The sequence below is a fragment of the Capsaspora owczarzaki genome (assembly GCF_000151315.2).
Source record: "Capsaspora owczarzaki ATCC 30864 unplaced genomic scaffold supercont2.1, whole genome shotgun sequence".
Classification (NCBI taxonomy): domain Eukaryota; class Filasterea; order Ministeriida; family Capsasporidae; genus Capsaspora; species Capsaspora owczarzaki.
This window is the reverse complement of record NW_011887292.1, coordinates 3,648,802-3,672,790: the sequence shown is the minus strand read 5'-3', so window position 1 is coordinate 3,672,790 and position 23,989 is coordinate 3,648,802. Positions and strand designations below refer to the sequence as shown.

The 23,989-nt window shown below is 53.9% G+C and overlaps 7 protein-coding genes across 7 annotated transcripts; 3 read left to right on the top strand and 4 right to left on the bottom strand.

Annotated features, from left to right (window-relative positions):
* Nucleotides 1-53: 53 nt before the first annotated feature.
* CAOG_01144 (ABC transporter) lies at nt 54-5,620 on the bottom strand. Its single transcript, XM_004365958.2, has 4 exons — nt 5,502-5,620; nt 3,373-5,247; nt 544-3,262; nt 54-431 (listed from the first exon to the last, which is right to left on the bottom strand). Exons 2-4 carry the CDS (start codon nt 5,179-5,181, stop codon nt 337-339), a joined length of 4,623 nt encoding a protein of 1,540 aa, XP_004366015.1. The 5' UTR covers nt 5,182-5,247; nt 5,502-5,620; the 3' UTR covers nt 54-336.
* A 1,166-nt stretch (nt 5,621-6,786) lies between these two features.
* Nucleotides 6,787-7,899, top strand: CAOG_01143 (hypothetical protein; the record flags this gene model as incomplete). Its single annotated transcript, XM_004365957.1, has 6 exons — nt 6,787-6,951; nt 7,061-7,148; nt 7,291-7,344; nt 7,427-7,515; nt 7,603-7,678; nt 7,781-7,899. The coding sequence occupies 6 exons, from the start codon at nt 6,787-6,789 to the stop codon at nt 7,897-7,899; spliced, it is 591 nt and encodes a 196-aa protein (XP_004366014.1).
* On the bottom strand, nt 7,897-12,039 carry CAOG_01142 (hypothetical protein). Its single transcript, XM_004365956.2, has 11 exons — nt 11,923-12,039; nt 11,749-11,802; nt 10,105-11,548; nt 9,889-10,009; nt 9,706-9,808; nt 9,484-9,622; nt 9,308-9,395; nt 9,147-9,224; nt 8,938-9,056; nt 8,266-8,810; nt 7,897-8,215 (listed from the first exon to the last, which is right to left on the bottom strand). Exons 1-11 carry the CDS (start codon nt 12,012-12,014, stop codon nt 8,050-8,052), a joined length of 2,949 nt encoding a protein of 982 aa, XP_004366013.1. The 5' UTR covers nt 12,015-12,039; the 3' UTR covers nt 7,897-8,049.
* Nucleotides 12,040-12,246: 207 nt separating this feature from the next.
* CAOG_01141 (hypothetical protein) lies at nt 12,247-15,563 on the top strand. Its single transcript, XM_004365955.2, has 5 exons — nt 12,247-14,052; nt 14,141-14,585; nt 14,682-14,834; nt 14,969-15,146; nt 15,246-15,563. Exons 1-5 carry the CDS (start codon nt 12,335-12,337, stop codon nt 15,482-15,484), a joined length of 2,733 nt encoding a protein of 910 aa, XP_004366012.1. The 5' UTR covers nt 12,247-12,334; the 3' UTR covers nt 15,485-15,563.
* A 121-nt stretch (nt 15,564-15,684) lies between these two features.
* CAOG_01140 (hypothetical protein) lies at nt 15,685-18,229 on the top strand (the record flags this gene model as incomplete). Its single annotated transcript, XM_004365954.1, has 2 exons — nt 15,685-16,506; nt 16,634-18,229. 2 exons carry the CDS (start codon nt 15,685-15,687, stop codon nt 18,227-18,229), a joined length of 2,418 nt encoding a protein of 805 aa, XP_004366011.1.
* Nucleotides 18,230-18,301: 72 nt separating this feature from the next.
* CAOG_01139 (guanine nucleotide-binding protein G(q) subunit alpha) lies at nt 18,302-21,608 on the bottom strand. The gene is made up of 6 exons (XM_004365953.2): nt 21,460-21,608; nt 19,993-20,168; nt 19,747-19,898; nt 19,410-19,668; nt 19,136-19,289; nt 18,302-19,030 (listed from the first exon to the last, which is right to left on the bottom strand). The coding sequence occupies exons 1-6, from the start codon at nt 21,578-21,580 to the stop codon at nt 18,840-18,842; spliced, it is 1,053 nt and encodes a 350-aa protein (XP_004366010.1). The 5' UTR covers nt 21,581-21,608; the 3' UTR covers nt 18,302-18,839.
* Nucleotides 21,609-22,099: 491 nt separating this feature from the next.
* Nucleotides 22,100-23,933, bottom strand: CAOG_01138 (hypothetical protein; the record flags this gene model as incomplete). The annotated part of the gene is made up of 3 exons (XM_004365952.1): nt 22,100-22,622; nt 22,729-23,536; nt 23,633-23,933. 3 exons carry the CDS (start codon nt 23,931-23,933, stop codon nt 22,100-22,102), a joined length of 1,632 nt encoding a protein of 543 aa, XP_004366009.1.
* Between the last annotated feature and the right edge of the window lie 56 nt (nt 23,934-23,989).

Below are 23,989 nucleotides of genomic sequence, written 5' to 3'. Positions count from 1 at the left end.
GACATCGCGCACAAGCAGCATCCAGCAGCTAGCCGAAATCTGCAGTTTGTGCACTGTGCAGCACAGGCTGCTGAGTCAGCACGAGATCAACAAGGCGTCGTGCTCAAAAACGGTGAAAGAGTCGGTCGTAGCACTTACAGCCATGGGTGAGACAGCCACGAAATAGACTGATCATACGCTTCGCTTCGTTTTGGTCGTAAAAGTTCAGATAATGTTGTCCAGGTGAAATCGCTGCTTTCAAGCAGGACGAATATTTGAAGAGTACAAGATACAATACACATTGCAAGCGAATTGCAACAACAAAGGTTTTCACAGCATTGAAAAAAACACACAAACTTAACGCTTCAACGAAGAGTAATAGCGCATGCCCAACATGAACAGAATGGTGAAGCCAAGATAGAAGCCACAGATGCCTCCAAAGTACGGCCAGCCTGAAAAACAAGACGCAGACGAAAACAAGGAGGAACGAGTCAGCACTCAAACCCGGACACCCCTCAAAAGCAAACCAAAAGGCATGCCAACACTTCCAACAATCACACTTACGGTTGTCGGGATCAATGCCAAATCGCGCAAGAACGTCATCGCCGTTGCTGATGGGGCAGAAGACGGTAGACTCGGACACATTGTAAGGGTTGTGAACCACAATCGCACCTTGGAGATTGTTGCAGTTGAACGGGACACCTTGGAGCTCGTTCACTGACAAGCTGAGCAAGGGGTACGCAAAGTACGAAATGTAGTACATCCAAATCCATCCTTGAGGAATGTTCTCGTAGGTGATGAAGAAACCGGAAAAGAGGAAGCCAAAGGTCAGAATCAGCGGGGCGAGGGCGTTCGCCACAGCGGCGTTCGGCGAAAACACGGCGACAGTCGACATGAAGGCGTTGGCAGTGAGACCAGTCACGTAAAAGACCAACATGAAGAAGAAAAAGTGGTCGGCGCCAGATCGCAAACCCGCAATAAAGTACATCGGGATGGCAAAAGTGAAGCAGTAGACCGCAATGAAGGGCAGCTCAACCAGCACCATGCTCAGCGCGAGAGTACCAGGGTGGTATGTGCCAGACGCCTTCTCGCGGAAGAAGACGGGACGAATGTCCATGACCTCACCAATGGCGGACTTGGAGCTGAATGAAATGAACACGACCGAGAAGAAAATGACGGCGATGCGGTTGGAAGCGGCCAGCTGGCTGCTGTCTTGCTGCCAGTACATGGTGCCAAGAATGAGGCCGACGACGAGACAAACGGCAAAGCGCACGAGGACGAGCGAAGTGTTGCGCCAAAGGCTGGTGAACGTGCGGCGCCAAACTTGATTCATCTGTGTGCTGTACGTGGTCGAGTATCCGGGGCGATCGAAATGCGGCGCAGTCACGCCTGGAGGAGTGACACCCGTGCGAAGCGTCTGAAGGACCTGGGCGCTCTCGGGAGAGGCATCCCACAGTGCCGGGCCGTCAAAGTCCTTCTGGGCGCAGACAGTGTCGAGGACCCAGTCGGCAGGATTGCGGTCGTGATTGAAGGTCAGTCCAAAGTGCTTCTTGATGTAGCCGAGGAGGTTGGAGTGGTTCTCCCCAACGGGGCCAAAGAACACCTGACGGCCGCCGGCCTTCAAGAGGAGAAGATGGTCAAACTTGCTAAAGATTTCGGCCGATGGCTGGTGGATGGTGCAGATGACCGACTTGCCGCTGCGCGCAATTTCGGCAATCTTGTTCATGACGAGCGCGGCGCCGTAGGCATCCAGACCCGAGGTGGGTTCGTCCAGGAAGAGGAGCGGCGGGTCGGTCACAAGCTCGACCGCAATCGTCAGACGCTTGCGCTGCTCGGGGGAGAGGCCGCCCGTTGCCAGCGATCCCACAAGATCATTGCCAATCTCCTCCAGATCCAACTCGTAAATGACCGACTCGACGCGACGCATCTTTTCGGCATGCGACATTTCTTGCGGAAGGCGGCACATGGCCGAGAAGGCAATGGCCTCGCGGACGGTCGTACGCGCAAGGTGCACATCCTGCTGCTCGCAGTAGCCAGACATGCGCTTGAAGAACTCGTTGCGCGGGGCATTGTTGATCAGAATCTCGCCAGTCACCACGCCACCCGTCTTGCGATCGGCCAGGACATCAAGAAGCGTTGTCTTGCCCGCGCCCGATGGACCCATCAAAGCAACGAGCGTGCCGGGCTTGACATAGCCGTTCACGTTGGTCAGCAGAGGCTTCTCGCCCTTGTCCGTTTGCACAGAGTACGAGAGATTTTTGAATTCAAGATACGCGGGCTGCTGCGCGGAGCCAGCGGCAGTCTCGGCTTGAACGGGCTTGAGGGCAATGCCAGAAGCAGAGCTCTGCAAACGCTCGATGGCCTTCTTGACAATCAGCGTGCGACGCGCATTGCGGGAGGCTTCGTCGTCGACGTGGGGATTGAAGGCAGCATCAAAGCGAATCACCTTCAGGCAGATGTACGACACAGCCACAAAGAAGAGGTAGTAAAAGTAGATGATGAGCATGTTCCAGGCGAGCCACGAAGACTCCTGGGGGATGCCGTAAACGGAAATGTACTCGTTGCCAGTGTTGTACGGGCACACGCGGGTATTGTTAAAGCCGCCTTGGTCAAACGGCAGGGCCAAGCGCGGATCGCCGGGATGAGGGACCAACTCGTTGGGGTCGCATCGTAGAGCAACGTCGTTAAACTCGTTGAGCGCCAAACCCGAGTACGCGTACGTGAGCGGGCTCAGATGGTACATCCACTTCCAGCCAACCGGGAACGAGGTCGCAGGCAGCATGTAGCCGCAGAACAAGAAGAGAATGGCCGTCGAGGACGGGACGATGGCGTTGGCGATGGCAAACGAGGGAGCAATGGTCGTGGCGGCGCGGCAGTACGAGTTGCCCCATAGGCCCATGCCCACACACAAGAAGAACAGGTAAAAGAACGCACCGGCAGTGTTGCGCAGGCCGACAGACCAGTACACAATGAACGTGAACGGGATGACTTCGAGTAAGACGAACGGCATTTCGGCAAGCGTGACGGCAATCAGATAGGCGAGGGGTTGAAAGTACTTGGCCTTGCGCTGGACCAAATAGACTTCGCGCTCGCCGAGATACAGGGGAATACGGGCGGCAGCACCAAGACCAAAGAAGGCACAAATGGAGACGAGGGTGCCGAGCTTTGTGGCGGCGTCGTTCTGGTTGTCGCCCAGGTTCATGAACAGTGTGGCCGTGATAAAGCCCATCAAGAAACCACGGAAGATGCGCACATTGAGCGAGGTGGGGTCGCGCAAGTTGATCTGTGTTGTGTGAATGAGCAAAGAAAAAAAGTGTGTGAGAAAACAAGTCAGAAAAACAAAAAAAAAAAAAAAGATCAAGCACAGATCAACCAACCGCCTGCAACACTCACCCTCCAGGAACGAGCAAAGTTAAGAACAAACTGGCGCGCAAATCGCGAAGGATACTTGGGAAAGTCGTCCGCCTCTGCAGCACGCGGGGCAGAGCGAGGCGAAACGCCCTTCCAAAGCTTGCGACCAAGCGCAGCATTCACCTCGGACTTGATGAAGGAGTCGATGAAAAAGTCAGTGGTGTACTTGGAGCTGGTCTCGGGAGCAACAAACTTTTCGGGGTGGTCGGTGACTTGCGCGAGGAAATCGGCAGGGTTCATCTCGGGCGGGCACACAAACCCAAGCGACGCAAAGTAGGGCAGAACCTCTTGACGATCGCCAAAGTACACGACGCGGCCGTTGCTAATGACCAGCACGCGGTTGAAGAGCTCGAACAGCTCCTTGGATGGCTGCAGCAGAGCAGCCATGGCCGGGAAGCCGACATCGGCAATCTTGCGCACATGCGAAAGCACCTTGTACGCGGCCGCCGAATCCAGACCAGTCGTGGGCTCGTCGAGCAGCAAGACGTTGGGAGTTTTGAGCATTTCAACAGCAATCGTGACACGCTTCTTCTCGCCGCCAGAAACACCTCGGATCAGGGGGTTGCCGACCAGCGTGTTTTCGGTATGCTCGAGACCCAGCAGCTTGAGGATGGCGCGCACATGAATCAGCTTGTCCTCGGCTGGCATGTCTTCCGGCAGCTGGAGCTCGGCGGCAAACTTCAGGGTCTCGCCGACGGTGAGCGTGGGAATGTGCACGTCGTTCTGCGGAATGTAGCCACAAATGCGGTTGTAGTTTTCAGTGTCCGTCACAAGCTCGCCGTTCACAAGGACACTGCCAGAGATGGTGCCAGAGTTCAAGCGTCCAGCGAGAGCCTTGAGCAGCGTGCTCTTGCCAGAAGAAGGACCGCCGATAATGAGCGTGAGATCGCCGGGCTCGACAAAGCCATTCACGCCTTGGAGCACTTGCAGCTTTTGTGTCGTGGGGCGCTTGCGCAAGTGCAGCATCTCGAGCACTGCAGTCGCGAGTGTGCTTGCGTGCGGCACGTGGCGGTGGTTGTCGCCTGCCTCCATTGCGGCGGCGGCGGCGGCAGCTCCACCAACGGGTGCGCGAACTTGGGCGGAAAAGCCGAGGTCGCGGAACTCGATGAAGGCACCCAGCATGCGACCAGGGAAGAAGCGCTCCACAAAGTGAATCCAGTAGTCTTGCAGGTCAAACTCTGGGTGGTGAGGGTCGGAGACAATCTCTGCGAGCGCGGACGTGGTGGACGCACGTGCCACCTCTGCGGTTTCAGAAATGGCTTGCAGCTCAATGTTCATGTCGGACTCGCGCTTGATGCCCTTGCCGGTCTTGGTGAGGCGGCGAACATCGTTGGGATACAAGGCACGCTGAGGGTCGGTGGCTGACGAGCGCGTGGGATCGAGCCGCGCTTGGACGAGCAGGTCCTGGCGCGAGTTGGTGCTGGCAGCCGACACCTGCGAGCCAGCAGCAGTTGCATGTCGTGCACCCACCTGGTCAAGCGTGCCCAGCGGTGCTGCTGCTGCTGCTGCTGCTGCTGGTGCTGGTGACACGACGATGGAAGGGGCGGCAGGCTTGCTCGCGTCGGTGTTGGCGGTCGCGGGCAGCGGAGCGGAAGAGGCGGAGGCGGCAGACCCACTCGGCGACGGCGGGGTTGCCGACGTCGAGGTCACTGCTTCGACCTCCACGTTGCGTTGCGTGTACGACGCAGGCTTGTCGGTCACAGCCAATGCCTCCAAGCGCGGCTTGACGGCGGTGACGAACGACTCGCGGCGCTCGGATTCGGAGAGCTCGAGGGTGGCGGCGGTTTCCATGATGATGAAGATGATGGGTGTGGCGTTCCTTTCTCACGCACAGTCAATGGGAGGGGGAAGTGCTCTCTGTGAGTTGGACAAGAGTCAGTCAAGTTAGTAACGACAAATAGAACGACAGTGGAAGGTGGAAGCGTGGAGTTGGGTGTTTGGGTTGGTTCGTGGGAACAGGGTCGGTTCGGCAACGGAGCAAATCAGACAAGGTGAATTTTTTTTTTTTAAGGTTTGGTTCGGTTTGTGAGGATTAGTGTACAGCTGCCAGTGTTTGGAGTCACGATACTAGTCTGGCATCGAGAGTGATGAGGATGTAAAAGTAAAGTTACCAATTGTTGTTCTTGGAAATCAGCGTGAATCAGATTCGTGAAAAAAAAAACTCAAAACAGCAAAACCCGAAAATCAAACAATCCAGAAAGTAAAGATAAAAAGTAGACTGAAGTGCTGGATGAATTTGTGTTCTATTTAAATGGTAAAAGAACACAACGTGTGAAGAGGGCGCCGGGCCGCTCGATCGGTTTAGACGGAGGTTTTTGGCGAAAGTATCCCGTTTTGCTATTTTCCCCACTCCTCCCACACTGGCGAATGTTTGACAAGGACTGGCTTGTTTTTTTGCTTGCGAACTCGAAGGTTAAGCACAGAGTCGAACAAGGAGAGCGAAGTACGAACGACTGAACGAACGAACGGGAACGAAGTTGGCGGAATCGGATCGGAAGCGGACGGTTTCTTTTCGTTTTATTCCGTGTCGCGTGGAGCATTCCCAGTCGCTCCTGCTGCTGCTCATTGCGCTTCCGCTCGAGGGAGGAGAGGGGTGGAGCATTTTGTGCGAGGAGTTGTTTATCGTTCTGCCGAAAAGTAACATGCAAGGACGAGACAGAGACAGGGGGCAAACGCAGGAAGATTGCATCGGCGTTTGCGGTTCCATAGCGTGGAAAAAAGCGTGGGAAAGTGGTCGGTTTTTTTGGCGTTCGATCGGGGAAAAATACAAAACGAGCAGCACAAAAAGAAGAAGAACGTCTTCAACAGTGAAATAAGTGGAAAACATTGCGGCGTAAATATTTGGGGATGGGCGGGGGGGGGGGCGCAAAGGCGGCCAAGACACTGCAGAGACGCGCTCATAGCAGCCGTCAATCGATACACGTCGAACAGCACTCGAGCAATCCCGCCCGCGTCGGTGGCAATGAAATGAGGGTTGTTGTGGATTGTGTAACTTTTTAGTTGTGTTGTTTTTTGCCAACTCAGGTGGATGGCCACGAACGGAGCGTTCAATCCGGTGCGAACCGACGGCGCGGCTCCGAGTCGGCCGAAACATCCGCGCGCGCACGGAGGTGATAATTTGCGGCGCCTAAGAATCGGCGGGATGGGTCATTGCCTTTTTTAAAATCAGTGGGAAGAATCCTGTGCATTTATTTATACGGCGCAGCGAGATCGCAAAGCAGGCCCGAAACGAGAATGAAGAGATTGACAGGGATGAACGAGTACTGGATCATCAGGTCCACAGAACTTTTCGGATGCTGATTATTCTGATTCACTTTTCGACTGAGATTCCCTCCGTTCTGAGAATTCTTGTCTGAACCGCCCAGTCTTCCCTTGAAACAAACGCAAAGCTCCCAGATGGCAGCGAGTGCTTCATTCGCGTGGCCTGCGCTGTACTCCTTCCCGCCGTTCTTTACGCAAGTCGCAATGATGCACAATTTCTTTGACGACAGCGCTCTTGCTGGAGCGACAGAGTGGAAGGACGGGAAGAAGTCGTGCTCCAAAATTCTAACTCGTTCCTGTGTGTGTGTGTGTCTCGCTCGATCTCGTTCATTCTCTCTCTCTCTCCCCATCAACAGATTACAGAGCAACGCCGATCTCGTTCATTCTCTCTCTCTCTCCCCATCAACAGATTACAGAGCAACGCCGACACGCGGCAGACTCGCTCGACGTTCAGGAAGCGCTCACGTCGCCCCTCTTCAACAACCAGACCATCAACCGTGAGTTCCGACAGACAGCTCACGTCGCCCCTCTTCAACAACCAGACCATCAACCGTGAGTTCTCCAGCACAACTCTGGCCAATCGTGATTTCGCGTCTGATCTGCTTGTTTTCACCAATCTTTACATCTTCATCCACGCAGGACACCTCTCGCCAGAAGCGGTTCGTATTGTGCTGGACGAATTAGCAGCAAAGGGTAAGTGTTGTCGGGTTGATTCGTTCTTTGACTGGTCATTTGCTTCGAGTCAATATGTGTTTTTAACTCGATGTCGCTGCAGGCAACGTCGAATGGACGGGACGCGACAAGTCTAGGTGTCGTGTCTTGTGGCGCACGATTGAACAATGGGCTGCCATCATTTACAGCTGGGTAAGTGTCGGAACCAAGCCCAATCCTCGTATTGCCAAACCAAACACTGAATTTCGCTCCTTGCTCGTATGGTCTTTTTCTCCTCAGGTTGAGAATAACGGAATGACAGGGACAGTGTGCACCCTGTATGAACTCCAAGCAGGCGATCACGCTGTTGGCACTGGTAAGGACTTGCCGCGAGCGCCGGCCATTGTTTGTCTGTTTCCACTTGTCAAGGAGCGTTTCTAACTTGGCACTCAAACGCCTGCTATTTCCCATTGGATAGAAATGTACGGAATTGATGAAAATACGCTCAAAGAAGCGCTAGCAGTGCTGCAGGCTCAACGGAAAGCACAGGTCTTTTCCAGTAGCACGGGGGAGTTGGACGGTGTAAAGTTCTTTTAGCAACTGAGTTTATTCGACAACATGAAACTAAATACATGTCAAAACAGAAAAGAAAACAAACCGCTGGACTACACGATGCGAGTGAAGGGTTGGGTTGCCATTCCATCGCCCAGTTGAGTAGAGCGACTGAGTGCAGCACCACTGTTGCTACTACTTATAGGAACAGCGCCTGCACGACTCGTAATTGAAGCAGCGTGGGTCCTTCCATGAACAGTTGAAGGCTGCCACACTTGCGTGCTCGGCCCGGACTGAGACGACGAGGGTTGAGCTGCAAGCTGTGTAGCTCTGTGATGCCGCGGTGTAAGCGGGTCTGGTGCTGCAAACGACGAAGAAGATGCTCGATCACTGCGATAGTTGCCTTGATACCATGGCGCGGCGGCAGCGGCGCGGTGTTGAAACTGTGACGCTTGAACAAACCGCCTCGATCGATTTGCTGTAGCCTCGTAACCGTGATCGTCACCGTCATCGTCGTCGTCGTCGTCGTCGTCGTCATAGAGGTGCGCCACTGCTGCAATGTTGTCCTCGATATCGTCTTGCGAGTTGTCGTAAGTGGACTCGTCCACATACATGCCCAGTGGTCGCAGCCGATAGTCTGTAATGCAGTCGAGAATCCAGTCGCTGAAAACAACCTGGACACGGCCCGAGCTGGCCAGGGAAAGCGTTTCGCGCGTGCTGCACCCCTTGTCCACGACAATGAGAATCCGGGATCGCTGGCGCATTTCTTTTCGCGTCAGGGAGATGCCCTCGGTGGCCAGCGTGTCTTGGAAGGCGACAACCCTATCTGTCAGCTCTTCGGTCGTGTGGAGAATGCGAGCGCCTCCCAAGCACACGAGCTCGACCAAGTTTTCTCGCGTATAGTTGTAATGTTGTCCGTGAAAGTGAAACTCGTACCCATCAAACAGTTTAGGTTCCTGTGGGATGATTCAAAATGACACACACACAAAAAAAAAAAAGACAGAGGCAGGGGGAGTTGCGATGAAGAAACTGGCAAAAGGAAGGCGCCTGTATGCAACGCAAAACAAACAAGGAGGAACTTACGTTGCACTGCAGACTCAATCGGGCCCGCCGTGGGCCATGGTCGGCGAAATTAATGTCACCGCGAATCTCAAACTCTTCTTCGGCAACATGGCGGTTTTCTTTCAGACATGCTCGTACCCCTACGGAGCGGAGGGACGTGCCCAAATAGAGTTAAAAAGGAACTTCAACATCAACAATCCACAACAACAACAGCACCACAGAATGCTTACATTGACAACCCACCAACCATGTGCCAGTCATGATTGCGAAAAAGAACTTGATCGTCCGCCTAACAACGAAGGAATTATCTGCAAAACGCCCGAATTGGTCAAAGTCAGAGACAGTGCCATGGATGGAATCGACAAGTCGAACGCGAATTCCCTTGCCATACCGCATGCGGCAACAAGATGTGTGGCCGTGGTGTTAAAGTCCTTCAGCATCTTGCCGTGAAGCAAGTTGGCCAAAGCGCGAACCTCCATCTGTTTGACAAGTGTTGGCAAAGAGAAATCAGTGGAGGAGCGCATCTTTGGCACACGCGAAATCCCACCAAAGACCAAAACGCCTTACGAGCTGCTCTGGAGCCAGTCCCGTCATCACGATGCGAGGAACGACATGAATTGAATCAACGGGGCTGCGCGTCGAAGGAATTGCGCGAACAAGTGCTTGAGGGCGGCTGTGCAGCGGCGAATTGGCTTCGAATGTGAGCCTACAACAAATGCACGTCACAAAAGGTGTGAGAGGTGGAAAGGTCAAATCAATATCAAGGAACAAAAAGAAAAATGGCCGTACGGAGTTGACAATGAGGGGGCGACAGGCGATTGCGCAGACGGGGGTGCGGCAGCCGAAGAGTACTTTAACGGAAGATTGAGGGAATTTGGGACCAGTGAAGGAACTACAATGACAAAGCACTCGGTGAGGTTTCCACATGAGCGCCAACCAACCAACCTCATCCACTAGAATCTCTCTGCTCACTGGACTGGGCAGGCTGGATGCTGGGATGCTTGAACGTTGCAGGCGCTGGCTCTTGCTGCCCGTATAACTGGTCGATCAGCTGGACGGTCGACATGTTGCTGTTCAATTCCCTGATTGCCTCCTGTCTCAGCAAGCACCATAACAAATCAACAGAAAAGCATGAGCAAAAACCCAAAACCATCCGTGAACGGAAGATCAGATCAGCACTGTACGCACCTGCGTGTTCATTGGATGCGACCCAGAAAGCTCATCATCTCCGCCGCGGTTGTTCGGGGAAGTAACATCAGAGCGTGAGAGCGAGGCAGGAGACCGGAGGGTTGGAGGAGCAAACGAAGACGACGAGTATGTCGGCGCCTCAAAGGCCGAATTGATTCGTGTCAGCCCGCGTGATGATGGCATCGCTGCCTCAACCGAGCTGTTTGGAGCAAGCACCTCGCCGGGAGAGGATGAGGCCAGCCTGCTGCTGTTGTTGGATCCCACAAGAGGGTCAGTTGGAGGAATAGATGCCGATGGCGATGCTAGTGGAGCCTGTCCCAAGCTGGAAAGAATGACGACGCTGGATGAGGGATCGATGAGTCGTGGCGGCTGCTGCTGCTGCTGCGAGTGCAAACTGGCCTCTGGCGCGAGTGCCGAGTCTGTTGTCTGCTCCGAGTCTCCCGTGGTTGCTTGCAGAGCGGCTTCTTTGCCGATTGGGTCGGGGATTGGTGGTTGCTGTTGTGCTGATGGTGGTTGAGCTGGCTCTGCAGTGGTGGATTTGGCGAGTTGGAGAAGCTGGCGGGCACTGGCAGGCTTGGGCGTGACTGCGGCAACAATGGGCTCAGCTGCAGCTGTTGGAATGGTCTGCTCGTCAGTTCCAGTCACAGTGCTGCGGGAGCGCGGCGAGCCTCTGCGTGGCGAAACAATGCGTGGTGACGCGTTGACGCGTGGGGAAGCTGCGACCAGTGCAGGCGAGGCCGCTGCGTTGGATAGACTGCGCGATCTGCGCGTTGTCAAAGAAGCAGCAGCACGCTCGGAGGATGGTTGTCCGAGCAGTGTCGCGAGGGAAGGAAGTTGTTGTTCGCTCGGTTCCTCGAGAGACATTGCCGATGCACCAACCCTGTCCGTGTCATCGTGATCAGGTGCGTTGCGAGTGGCTGCACGAGTAATACCTGCTCGAGATGCAGAGTTTTGCCGCAGAGGGGTTGCAGCGGCGGCCGAGTTACGCGGTGAAGCAGCAGCCGATTCATTCGAGCGCGAAGCGTGTCGACCTTGTCCCTGTGCGCTCCGAGTGTTGTGGTGTGGTGCAGCAGCAGTAGTAGTAGTAGTAGTAGTAGCAAGGGGCGTATCCGCATCAAGGCTGTCGTCGACGGTTTGCGGCTCGGCATGCGGCTTTTCGGGCTGCGGATACATTTGCGAAAGATTCTCCACTGGGAATGCGCAGGTTGTGTTGGTGATGGCGACGCGCTGGGATTGAATTTCGCCGCCAGTGTCCTCCTTGATGCCTTCAATCACAGCGGTGACGGACTCGACCAGCGCTGCAAATCGCGGGCTCTGTTTGAGTGCGCGGCGAGTGAATGGCTGCTTGCACATTGGGCAGCGGGCCGGAGCAGCCGCCTTTTTGGAGCGCTTGGCCTCCTGCTCGTCCTTGGTGCTTCGGTACTCGTGCTCGAGGATGCATGTTCTGTGCCAGTGCAAGATCAGCAAGTGAAAGCGGTGAGTTTGAAGAGCAAGTGCAAGAGGATCCACAAAGAAAAAAAAAAAGCGCGGGAAATTGAAAGTTGTCTCAAGTCTTTGCTGTCCAACACGCTCGCTTGTCACTGAGCCGCCATCGGCATTGACATTCGCACGCGTGTGTGCTCTGCGAATCACTACTGCGCGTACTTGCAGAACTGGTGGTTGCACGGAGTCGAGTACGGGTCTACGAGCGAGCAGCAGCTGTGTGTGTGTGTGGATCGCAGTCGTTTGCAAGCACAGAGCGCCTCATTCAGCGTGAGCGCACGAATCCCCCAACAGACACCCAGCGCGCATCCGTGCTGCACAAGTCATGAAACGCACCATATTGGGCACTCAATGCTCTTCTTGAGGTTGCTGACGCACAGCTGCACCTCGCGCTGCTCGTCCGTGGTCAAATCGCCGCAAGTGGGCATTTTGTTTCAGAAAAAAAAAAAAAAAGCTGCCAATGCAAATCCCAGCAAAAAAAAAAAAAAAAAAAAAAAAAAAAAAAAAAAAAAAAAAAAAAAGACTATGAACAAATCCTTCTTGTTCCATTGACCCTTCCAAAGCGAGAATCGCGTGCTACTTTGCGTACTGCTTCTTGCTTCTTTCAAATTTGTTACCACGACTTGTTGCATATGGGATCAGAGTGCTCAGTCGTGGATTTGTGCTTTGGGTTGGTCAGAGTTTCGTTTCGCGTCTCGTCCCTATTCTTCGTATCCCCCTCCTGGTTGAATTTGTTGTTTCAAACTAGATGCCGCCGAAACGCGGTGGCATCGCTGGCTATCTGCGGCCGACAGTGCAAGGTAGCAGCAGCAGCAGCAGCCCAAACTCAAAGGACAATCCTGCCGCTGCGACCGCCTCGCCCACCGTCCGTCAGACCCGTCGCAGCAGTGGTCTCCTTGGCCTTAGTAGTCATGGCGATAGTAGTAGTACTAGTAATAGCAATGTTGTGAGCAGTAGTGATGACGGATCTGCGTCTGCTGCTGCGGATGATCCTGCGGATGATGCTGGGATTCAAAAGCCGACGCCGTTTCAACCGAGTCGCAAACGGCCGCTGTCCGAGGTCGACGCCGACCCAGCAACGCCCAGCCTGCTGCTCCACAAGCGCCCGCTCGTCTTCCATCCTGCTGCATTGGAGCCGATTACCACTACGACGACGACGACGACGACCGAGGTGAGGTCGCTCGCAGACGCACTGAGGCAACCGCCGCCAGCCAAAGCCAAAGGGCGTTCAAATTCAAACTCGAGCATCCTCCTGCGCAACGCAGCATCCACCAGCAGTGCAATCACAAGTGCCTCTGCTGCAATGCTGGCGCGATCAAGTCAAGTCCAGACAACAGAGGTCGAGCACGACAGCGAGGACCAAACGGCTCGTGCTGCCGAGCAACCAGACCTGTCAAAAAACGAGACCACCAGCAGCGCGTCCGTTCAAACGGCTCTGCCGTCCACCTCACCGACCATGCAATCCGCCACCGACAAGACACCGAGTCACCAGAGTCAATTGCAGGAATCTACGGTGGAAGCGCAAAATCCACCCTCATCATCATCATCATCATCATCATCATCATCGGCACCACCACCACTACCAGCCGCCTCTGTCACAAACCCCTCAGAATGGCGATCCATGAAGGACTTTCCGCTCTTCAATATCTCGCGACCAAGATCCTCGCTGTCCCTTTCCATGGCATCGTTTGTACCGGCTCAGCCGCAGCCTCCCTCTCCTCCATCGCCGACGGCTCCGCCTGCCGCCGCCACGATCGCGACCGAACCAACCGCGCATGCGGCAGCTCGGCCACCCATGCCAAGCAGCCCACGCCGTCCTCACTCATCGCCGGCCAAGTCGCCGCGATCGACAGAACCTGTTGAATCCATCTTTGCGGCGGTGGATCCGAACAGTCACTCGCCGTCGTCTGCGCGACCTTACAGCATTCTGCCCCCGTTGCCACTCGACGTTCCGCTCGGGGTTTCGTCGGGCTCGGTGTCGCCGGCGCGACAGTTTGTATCGGCTCTCTCGTCGCGAGGTCGCGCAATGGCGTTGCAAGCTGCCGGACAGCCCGTGTCAGCCGCACGCGTTTTGCAGCTTGATCCTGCGTCTTCTTCTTCTTATTCTTCTTCTTCCTCCTCTTTCCCATCTTCCTCGAGCTTGGTATCGGCCTCTACTGCTGTATTGGGCCTTCCGCCACGAGCCACGGCCATTCCGTATGCTGCCTCCTCGGCCTTCGATCCAAGCCCGTATCCGAATCTGCAGAGCGGCTCAAGCACGGTTTTGAACACTGAAACAAGCTCGTTGAGGGCTAAAACGGCTGTCGAGGATCCTTACCCTCAGCCAATTCGATTGCCCGCGGTATATGAAAAGCTTGAGCGAAAATTTCAGGCTCTCGAGGATATTCTGCGAACCCGCACCATTCGTGACGTTTCTGTTTCGCTTCAAAGCTTGACGCGACACATGTCGCAGGGCGATTACAAACTGTAAGGCATTTTGTTGCATGGACGTGGTCGAGCACAAATGGCAGTCTCTCACTTGAAACGTGTTGTGATTTGTTTTCGGTTGTACCAGTTCGTTTGGACCCGAGGACTTGGCTCTGATTATGGCTCTCATGCCCAATGCATACAGCCTCAAAGTGCTCAAGTCTGACGCGCACAAGCTGCACAATTGGGCCGATAGCCAGTACCAATTGCACGTTCGATTCCCAGCGGCGCCTGGTGTCCCTTCCACCGAGTGGGCGGGAGAAAAGTCGTCAATCATGTCAGACACCACCAAGCTCCAGCGAATGGATGCCTTCCATCAGAACTTGCGCAAATTGGCTTGGACCACGTACGACACCAAGCTTCGCCATTTGCTGGGATACTCGAGCGACATTAAGTTTGCCGGAACGTTGCACCACGCCATTCCGTGGGACACCCTGCCACTCGATATCGAACCAATCACACTCCCTACGCCCGATCTTGGCGTGGTTTCCTCGGTCGCACAGCTGCTCGACAACCCCTCCTTGACGGCATCGGTAAGCGTTAAAATTGGGTGTTGCAATGCCAAATGCAGCTCCCGAATTCTGTTCTCGGAAATGCTCATGCGCTGAAATTTCGTTGGAATGTGATAGGTCCGGCAAAAACTTCAAACTCTGGCCGACCATCGAGCAAGTGCAGCGGCTGAACAGCAATCCAGCGCCGCTGCACCAACAATGGCTTCTGCGGCGGCACCCGAGCCTTTAGACAAGAGCTTGAAAAACGTAGACAAAGACCTGTTGGCCCGTGTAAGTTGATGGAATCGGCATTTTTAGGCATTTTTCTTTTTGAAAAAACTACAGGAAAGTCAGCTCACGCGTTGCTCCGTTTGTTTTTCTTTGTTTTTTTTTTTCTTTTGTTTCTACTCTGCTGTTGTTCACAGATCCAACAAAAGCAGCAAAAGTCTCTCGGCCTTACACTCGACAAGCTGAGCGTGGCTTGGCAGTCTGCTGTGCAAAATTTGCAACACAGCTTGAGCAACGTGCAGTTTTCGCTAGAGTTTGGCAAGCGCACTGTACCCGTCCCGACCATCATGGCGCAGCGGGCCGGAGGCGCAGACGGTGAGTTTTTTTGAGTGGAGAGTGTTGGTATTCTTGTCATCTTGGGGATGGCAACTCGCTCACTCGACTTGTGGTGTTGTTGTCTTTCTGCGTTCTCAGTTGCGTACCGGCATAAAATTCTCGAGTTTCTTGTGGCGCTTCGCCCCGACCTGTGCGAGTTAAAGAAGGCTCTGCAGTCTGTGCAGTCTCACGAGTCTCCGCGAAGGCACGAAGTAGAGTTTTTCCGTCTGCTCAAAGCGGACGCCCTCGGCGAACTCCGCACGTTTGTATCCGACCTCCCTGCAGCTCCCACAGCCGAGCATGAGCGGCTCATGCGCGCTGTCGGTCTCTTAGATTAAGTTATTCATCGTGTTTGTGCTTTTGTGAGATTGTAACAGTACCTTTTGTGTGTCCTCTAAAATCCACATTATCCTCGAATAACGGCAACTACAACTGGTTGCTTTTTCCAAATCACAATCAGCTCAGCTCAGCTCAGATCAGATCAGTCGTTTCTTCCCCCACTACCTCAGACGCTCAGACTCCACAACCAACAACCAAAATGTCTGAGAATCTGCGATTGTTCAGCACAAAGCGGCTGTCCAACTCGCACGTCTCGACCACCGCCAAGCCAGCCAAGTCAGGCAACAAGTCCAACCTGTTCCTTGATGACGACGACGACTTTTTTGGCGGTGGTGGTACTGGTCGCAAGGCTGGCTCAGTCACGGGTGGTGGTCCCGCAGCGACGGCCAGTCGACCTCCAGCCGCCGACGCCGATGCTGATGATGCTGATGATGTTGATAATGCCGATAATGCTGACGGTGATGATAGTGTCGCTGCAGCGGGCTCCACTGGCAAGCCGAATGCTCAGATCGAGCCGCCCGTCATCATCAGCAGCCAAGTGGTGCCAAGCGCACAACCCAAGCCACCAGCCACCGCTGCTACCACTACTACTACGACTGCTACTACTACTACTCCTGTTGCGGCTGCTGCTGCTCCTGCGGCGGCGGAAACAACGCGGCGCGAGTCACTCCCGCTGCCCCAATCCGCCAGAACTCCCCCGGCGCTCTCGCCTCCCGCAACACCCTCGCGCCAGTCCATCCTTGCAGATCTGCAGAGTAGCTTGTTTGATGACTCGGATCTCATCCCTGCAAAGCGGTCGAGCAAGCCTGCTGCAGCCAGCAAGCCGCAGACAAGCACCTCGTCGTCGTCCTCGTCGTCGTTCACGTCCGTCACTGCAACTTCGAACGCTGCGCCGTTCGCATATACGTTTGCGTCAGTCTCGGTGGACTCGCAGCCTAAACCCGAAGCGAATGGTGGGCGAACGTTGGGCGCACCTCCGCCGTCTTCCAAAACAGCCCCAACCATCGACGTCAGCCGGCAGGTGGAAGTGTCAAACGCGCTTTTTATTGCTGCCACAACACCCATCCTGACCGAACAGAGTTGGGAGCAACGCGGCCTGCCCGAGCGAGCAAGCACTCCGTCACAGATTCTCCCGCCCCACGCGCGAGGCGCCGCCTTTGCCGGAAGGAGCCACCGCAGCTGCTGCAGCGTTTGACATGGAACTAGTGCCATCCGCGCTCGTGACTGAATCCCCAACAACAATAGAGGACGACTATGTGTGTGATCCAGTGTCAGACGACCCTCTTGAAGCATCCGCCTTGTCAACGAGCTCCTCCACTCTCGAACCTTCCGTCGTTGTCACCGATCCAATCCTGCCGCCCGCCGTCAACGAGCCTGTACCGCTACTCCCAGCATCGCCATTGCCCGCAACTGCTGCGCCACAAGCTGCGAGCAGCAACCTGGCTCCCACATACACATTCAAGAGCCGCGGCGAGCTGCTGACGCGCGAAATGTGGCTGGCCATGCTGGCCGATGGCCGCGTCATGAACGAGTCGGGTCTTCGCAGCGCAGTGTTTTGTGGAGGGATTGACCCGCAACTCCGCGCAGAGATCTGGCCCTTGCTTCTTGGAATGTATCCGATGCAAAGCACGCTTGTCGAGCGGGAGATTTTGCGCCAGGAGAAGCATGCGCAGTACTATGCGATGCGACGGCGCTGCTTGCGCGTTCTCGCCGAACTTGGCTTGGGGCAGGACTCGCAGTACCTGAGTACGGCGGCCGAGGTCGCCAGCGGCGTGCCGGAAGACCCTTCGCTCGCCGTGCTCGCGGACATTAACGCCAACTCAAAGCCATTCGACCAGAACAAGCTCAGGCGCGCTCAGTCTCAAATCGACAAGGATGTGCCCCGGACGGAACGCGAGCACCCGTATTTTGCTGGGCCCAACGGTGTCCAGGGAGCCCAGAAGCTGCGTCACATTCTTCTGACCTTTGCCGCCTTCCGATCGCAGCTCGGCTACGTCCAAGGCATGAGCGACATTCTCGCCATGCTTCTTGTCGTGCTGGACAATGAGGCTGATGCCTATTGGTGCTTTGTCGGGTACATGCACGACGTCGAGTATGACTTTCAGGAGGCAGGCATGTCCTGGAAGCTCCAGCGAATGAGTGCGCTCTTGCAGTTCATGGACCACGATCTCTTTGCCCAGCTCCATCGCAACGAAGCGCATGAGCTGGTCTTTATGCACCGCTGGCTGCTGCTCTCCTTCCGTCGCGAATTCCGTTTCGATCAGGCGGTGCAAATGTTCGAGGTGCTCATCAGTCGCCACCTGGGCAAGGCCACCATCGCGCACCCTTCTGTCGTACTACAGGGCCGTGTCCCAGCCGCAGCGGTGACCAGCAAGACCTCCGCTGGTGCGAAACGAGGGGGCGCTTCCGCTCCCACATCCGTTGGTCGGCCAAACACGTCCAGCTCGGTGTTTACCAGCAACAAGACGGGCAGCGACAACCACGACCATCGCCACTTTGTCTATACCTTTGAATTGTTCGTGGCTCTGGCCATCATTGAGGGGCAACGGTCCAAGTTCCTCGCTTGCCACGACCAGACAGAGGTCTTTCTGCTGGCCAATTCGCTCGCCACCCGCCTCGACCTGGAAATCACACTTGCCAACGCCGAGCGCCTCTTTCTAGCTTACCGCGAACGGACTACGCGGCAGCGCCCCGATCTTTGGGACTTTGTTGATGAAAAGGATGATTCCGTGTACACTGCCTAACCAATTTAGACTTGTTGTCAAGAAAGAAAGAACAAGAAAACAAAAACGAATTGGACGTGCATTGGAGGACGATGCAGGATTTGAAAATACGCATTGAGCACAACAAATAGGGAGGGCGCTGAAACAATCGACAACAACAAGAACAAGAACAAAAAACATCAACAAAAAGAGGAGAAACAGTCATGGTGTGGAACCAGAAAAGCAGAAAAGAAGGATTTCTGAAGAGGAAACGGTCGGTCGAACGGGCAACGACTGAAAACGCAAGACTTCCAGGGCGAGTAGAGCATCCAGCCAAGAATCAAGCGAATACAACATGCGGGGAAAACAGGGGAGGTGAGGGAAATTGCTGTTTGCGATAATGACGCCAGGACAAATCGCAAGCGGAAGATCGAGTCATCACATGGAGAATGCCGACCGGACCAGCAAAGGAAAGAAAGAAAAAAGGCTGTGTAGGATTTGTGAGAGAAGTGTGACAGTGGTGAAAACAATGTCAAAGAGCGCATAACAAGGCATGGACAGGAAAGTTGGAAAAGAGAGAGAGGAAAACAAGAACAAGGACGGTACAAATAAAAAAAAAAATGAAAACGAAAAAGGAAGGAAAAAAAAAGTTTTACACCAACCCATAGTTGGTAAGGTTGGTTTGCAGAATAGTGTCTCGAACGGCGGCAAACACAAAGCGAATGTTGTTTGTGTCTGTTGCGGTCGTGTAATGGGGATAAATCTGCTTGGAGGGATTACGGTTCTTCTCGACAAACAAGTGACGGATGAATTCCTTAACAGCTTCGACGTCAGTTGGTGAGCCTGCGTGAGAGAAGGATGCAAGGGGGAGGGACAGAAAAAAAAAAGAGTCAGTGCTGCTCAACAAAAACAAAAAAGGGAACGAACGCCGCTCGGCAGCCTACTCACCCTTGTAATCCGAAAAGTATTTGGAAATGTCGCTCTTGGGGAGCTTTTCGGCGAGAATGTCCATCTTGTTGAGGAAGAGAATCATGGAAGTGTTCTCAAACCACTTGTAGTTGACGATCGTGTCAAACAGGGTTAGTGCCTCTTGCATGCGGTTCTGCATTCGGTGCAAGAGAAGGAGGGATGAGTTGAGCGTCACCAAGAAAAAAAAAACAGAAAAACAGAAAAAAATAAGCCACCACACAGCACCATCAACAGTCCAGCCCTGCTTGCTTACCGTGTTCTCGTCCTCGAACAGCACTTGATCGTAGCCACTGGATTCAATGACAAATACGATCGAAGTGACGCCTTCAAAGCAGTGAATCCACTTGCGACGCTCTGATCGCTGGCCACCGACGTCAACCATTCGGAAAACCGATGTCCCCAAGGTGAACTTGTATTCAATGATGCCGGTCGTGGCAACACGCGATCGGAGTACGTCCTGCTCGTTGGGGACATAATCGGCGCTTGAGATTCGAGGAAGGTCGTCAAAGTAGCTGTCGAAGGCACAAGCCAAAGTCAGAACAAAACGAGGTCGATGGGCTGTTGACTCAAACGCAAGGGAGAAGACGTACTATTTGGCAGAGTCGTTCAACTGGAACTGTCGTTTTCGGTCGAACGTTTCTTGAATCGAGGGATCGGCCCACAGCTGGGTCACGCTGTCGGCGTATTCTTCAAACAGAACCTGTTGCTGGCCTTCGTACTCTTTGAGCTTGTCAGCCAGCTCCTGTTGCAAAAGGGGGGGGGAACCAGAAAGAAGGAGAGTTGAGTTTGAGCAAAATCAACAAACAAGAAAAATTCGCAGCAGAACAAGAACATACCGGATGTTGTAGGGGCAGCTCAAACTTTTCGGCTTGAATCACAAGCGTTTGCATAGACTTGACAATGTTGTCGTAGATGATGTTTTTGAACTCTGCGCAGTCCTTGGCAGAGTAACCCTCGCCGTGGATGATACGCATCTGTTTGACGATGGTGCTCTTGCCCGACTCGCCAGCGCCTGCAATGCGAAAAGCCCAAAACAAAACAAAACAAAAAAAACAGTGAGTTGACAATCACAATGAGGCGAATGACAGTTCGAAATGGTATGGTTGAATTGAGCAATGAAAAATAGAAAAGCAAATCTTTTTGGTTTTTCATCCGCAAGAAGTTTGCTTCCCAGTCCAGCACGGACGTAGTGGTATGAGACTCGTGCGTTCGCGGCGCAGGCATTTTCAAACCAAATGGACAAAGCGGAAATACAGGACACAACAAGACAACAAATAGCGAAACCAAATTGCGCACTTGATGAGCAGCACTATGAATTGACCGTTTTAAAACGCCAATTGCCTACCAACCATTGTTCACCAATTTTCGCTTTTCGCAGCCTCGTTTTGGTTTGCTCCAAAAAAAAAAAAAAAAAAAAAAATCCCAAAAAATCCCAAAAAATCGAAAAGGCACGGCACATGCAAAATGGAGTTGTGCTGCTTTGGAAAAGGGACACGAGCACACAGCACCGCGCTGCCTTGCTGTTCGCTGGCCACAGTGGAGGGGAGGCTGAGCTACACGCTGGGCCCAGCGGCAGTCGCCATGGCCCCAGACGCCCAAACGAACAAATGCAAACGCGTCGATGGCAATCCCAACACGCCTTTTTATTGAAAATGCTGAATGCTGTTGCATTGAACGGAAAAAAAAAAAAAAAAAAAAAAAAAAAGCCATAACACTCAAAAGGGTTTTTTTTTTTTTTTTTTTTTTTTTTTTTGGTTTCATTCAATGAGAAATCCATTGTGATCCTTATGCAAAAAAAAAAAAAAAAATCAATGCCAAAAAAACAAAACGAGAATAAAAAAAAGCGAACAAAACGAATGGAGCCGTTTTTGGTGCTGCTCCTCAGTGCACAGTCGGGAGAGGGCAAACAAGCACGAGTCCGTGTAACTCGCAACAAGTCAGACCCATCCTCAGCCGAACAGCCGCACAAGGGCAGCGAAGGACTGGGACAGCGCAAGAGCAAACTTCGATATTATCAAAAAAAAAAAAAAAAAGAGAGAGAATAAAAATGGTCGTCTGCTTTGTCGCACCGAAATAGCTGACCATGCGCTTTGCCGCCCAACCCCTCACTTTGGCACGCGCTTGCCTCAGGTAGCACCCTGCAGGACTCTCGTGCTGCGCGGCCAGTGCCGTGCGGGGAGGGGGCTCAAAGACAACATACACAGCTGTCCAGCACTCACTCGCTCTTTTTTTTTTTTTTTTTGCGTTGGTTTTTTTTTTTTTTTTTTTTGCTGCCTTTTTGTTCTCGTTGGCTTTGTGCTTACCAAGAAGAAGCAGCTTGACTTCCTTGCGATAGTCGCGAGCATCACGCTTCAGCTGGTTTTCGATCTCGCTGCTGCGGCGCTTGGCCTCAGCGTCCTCTGGAGTGGACGAACAGAAGCCCATTATTGGAAAAATCGAGATTAGAAAATTTAAAAACAGAAAAAAAAAAAAAAAAAAGATTGAACGGATTTTGTTTTCCATCAAGAGTTTTTTTTTTTTTTTTTTTTTTTTTCCCCATTTGATTCGGCATTCTCACTGAAACGACGCGTTCAACATGGGCAGTCATCCAACCGAGTAATGGTTTATCAGCTATAGCAACAAAAGCAAGACCAATGCGATGTGCGCAATCACATCACCTCGAAGTGGAGCAACAAAAAGAAACTGCTTTTGATTGTCAAAGTGCGATTCATCGCACAACCCCTGTCCGTCCCAAAGAGCCCTTGCTATAGCATACTCCATCACATGTGGGGCTTATTGTTCTGTGGTCCAGCATTGTCGTGCCCGTGGCTCTGTTCGCCGCCCAGATGAACAATATTAAAGTATGCAGTTTATTCTACGAATTAAAGAAGGTGAAGCGATGAAAAATGGACATATAGAGGCAGAAGGGTGGGAAAACAAAGTCGAGAAAGCTTGGAGTGAGAGCTAAAGGTCCATTTCAAACAAGGGGTCGACGCCTGCTGTACGAGGCAACACAGGAGCATTCATCAAGAGCGCTGCATGCTCTAGCTGGTTGGCGCGTTCTTGTAGCGGGGTTTCGTTGTCGGCGGCCACAGCGGCTGGAGCTGTCACCTCGCCCACGAGCATAAAGGCTGCAGTAGGCTCAAAGCTCATCTCTCTGTTTGGCAGGACGAGGTCTGTGCTGGGTGCGAGGACGACGACGCACGAGCGGTGCACTTCCGATTTCGGAGCAGCAGCGCCTTCCTGTACATCAACCGGCGGCATGTGCGACAACTGGAGCTCTGTTGCAACGACGGGCACCCGCATGGAAGACTTTCGAGGACGAGCATGCGCTGCGGGGACTGGTGAAAGGAAGATCGGACGTGGTTCGCCCTCTTGAATGAACGCGCTGGCGTCCGCAAACAAGTTCGCTTGTTGTGGCTCTGATGTCAATGCATTCGAATGCGTTTCGAATGTTTTTGACGGAATCTGCTCCGGCACAGCAAACCTGGACAGAAACACAATCCGTTAGAAATCCACAATCAAGCAACGAAATCACCTTGGTCGCGACATTCAAAGCCATGTGGAGCGCACTCCCGTGCTTGTTGTCTCACCTGACTCGTTTGTTGGTCGATGCAACAGTGGGCGATCCGCTGGGAGAGGAGGAACTGGTGGCAGCATGGCCGCGTTGATTCTCGGTCTCCAACGGGTTCTTTGCATTCGCCGTTTCGGGAGCCTCCCATGTGCGCTTGGCAGCAAGCCGCAAACGCTCAAGAGCTCCGTCAGGCTCAGCGCTGGAAGAAGGTGTCGAGCCGCTTTCCAGTGGGTCTGCGGCGTGTGGTGCGCGGCGACCTGCCAGTTTGACGCTACGCAGGATGGCTGAAGACCCCAATCCGCGTTGACCTTGGACACTCGACGGAATTGCTGCCGTTGCAGGCAGATCGCTTGCGATTCCGGCAAGGGCAGAGCTCTCCAGGCTTGACGAGAGGTGGTGGAGAGGCGACTGCGAGATCGGAAGGTTGCCCTCGATCCTGTGCCCTCCAGGCGTGAACGCTTGAGCCATGTTGTTTGATGCAAGCGTGCTCATGACTGCTGCAGCCGCTGCGACTTGTTGAGTCGGCGATTGAGACTCGTCAAACACGACCATGCTGCTGCGACGACGCCTGCCTCCAGAAGAAGACGCCGCGCTCGCAGCCTCGGGCTTACTGGACACCGTGGTTGCGAGCTTGCCTGGCGGGAGCTTGGATGCCATTCGGGCAAACGCTGGAAGCGTCATTGCCTGCTTGGAACGGTTGTCCAAGTTTGCCATCGCGTACCGCAGCTGCGGCCTCGGTCCTGTGGTCCCGGAGTGAGGCTGAGTCTGAGTCGACCCTCCTGCAGCAGCCTGCGTGTGCGTTTCTGCAGCGCCGTGGACTTGAGTGCCTGTTCCAATGGGATCAAGTGAGATGATTCAGTGTTTCAGGGACAAACTTGCGTTCTTCAGGTCTGCCTCCTCTCCTTTGCGCTGCGTCCGCCTACCACTCCGATGGGCACCCAGTGCAGCAGCCGATGCGTCATCTTGAACGTTTTGACTTTCAGAAGTTGCAGACCGCGCTGCCGTGGAGCCGTCTGTGAATGAACGGGCTGGCTGTGAAACATCGAATCCTTTCGCGCCAAAACGAGCCGGCAACAACACAGCCTTGGGGCGCCCGTAGGTCGCGATGGCCGGCCCAAACACTGTGTTTTCGGATGCGACACTTGCGTTTGTTGGTTTCGGCGTGGAGCTGTCGCTGGAGGACGGCTCTGGACGCGGCAATCCAGATGAACGCGACTTTGGCATTGAATGGGGGGTTTTCGCGGGCTTTTCTGTGGCTTCGGGATTTGCTTTGGGGATTG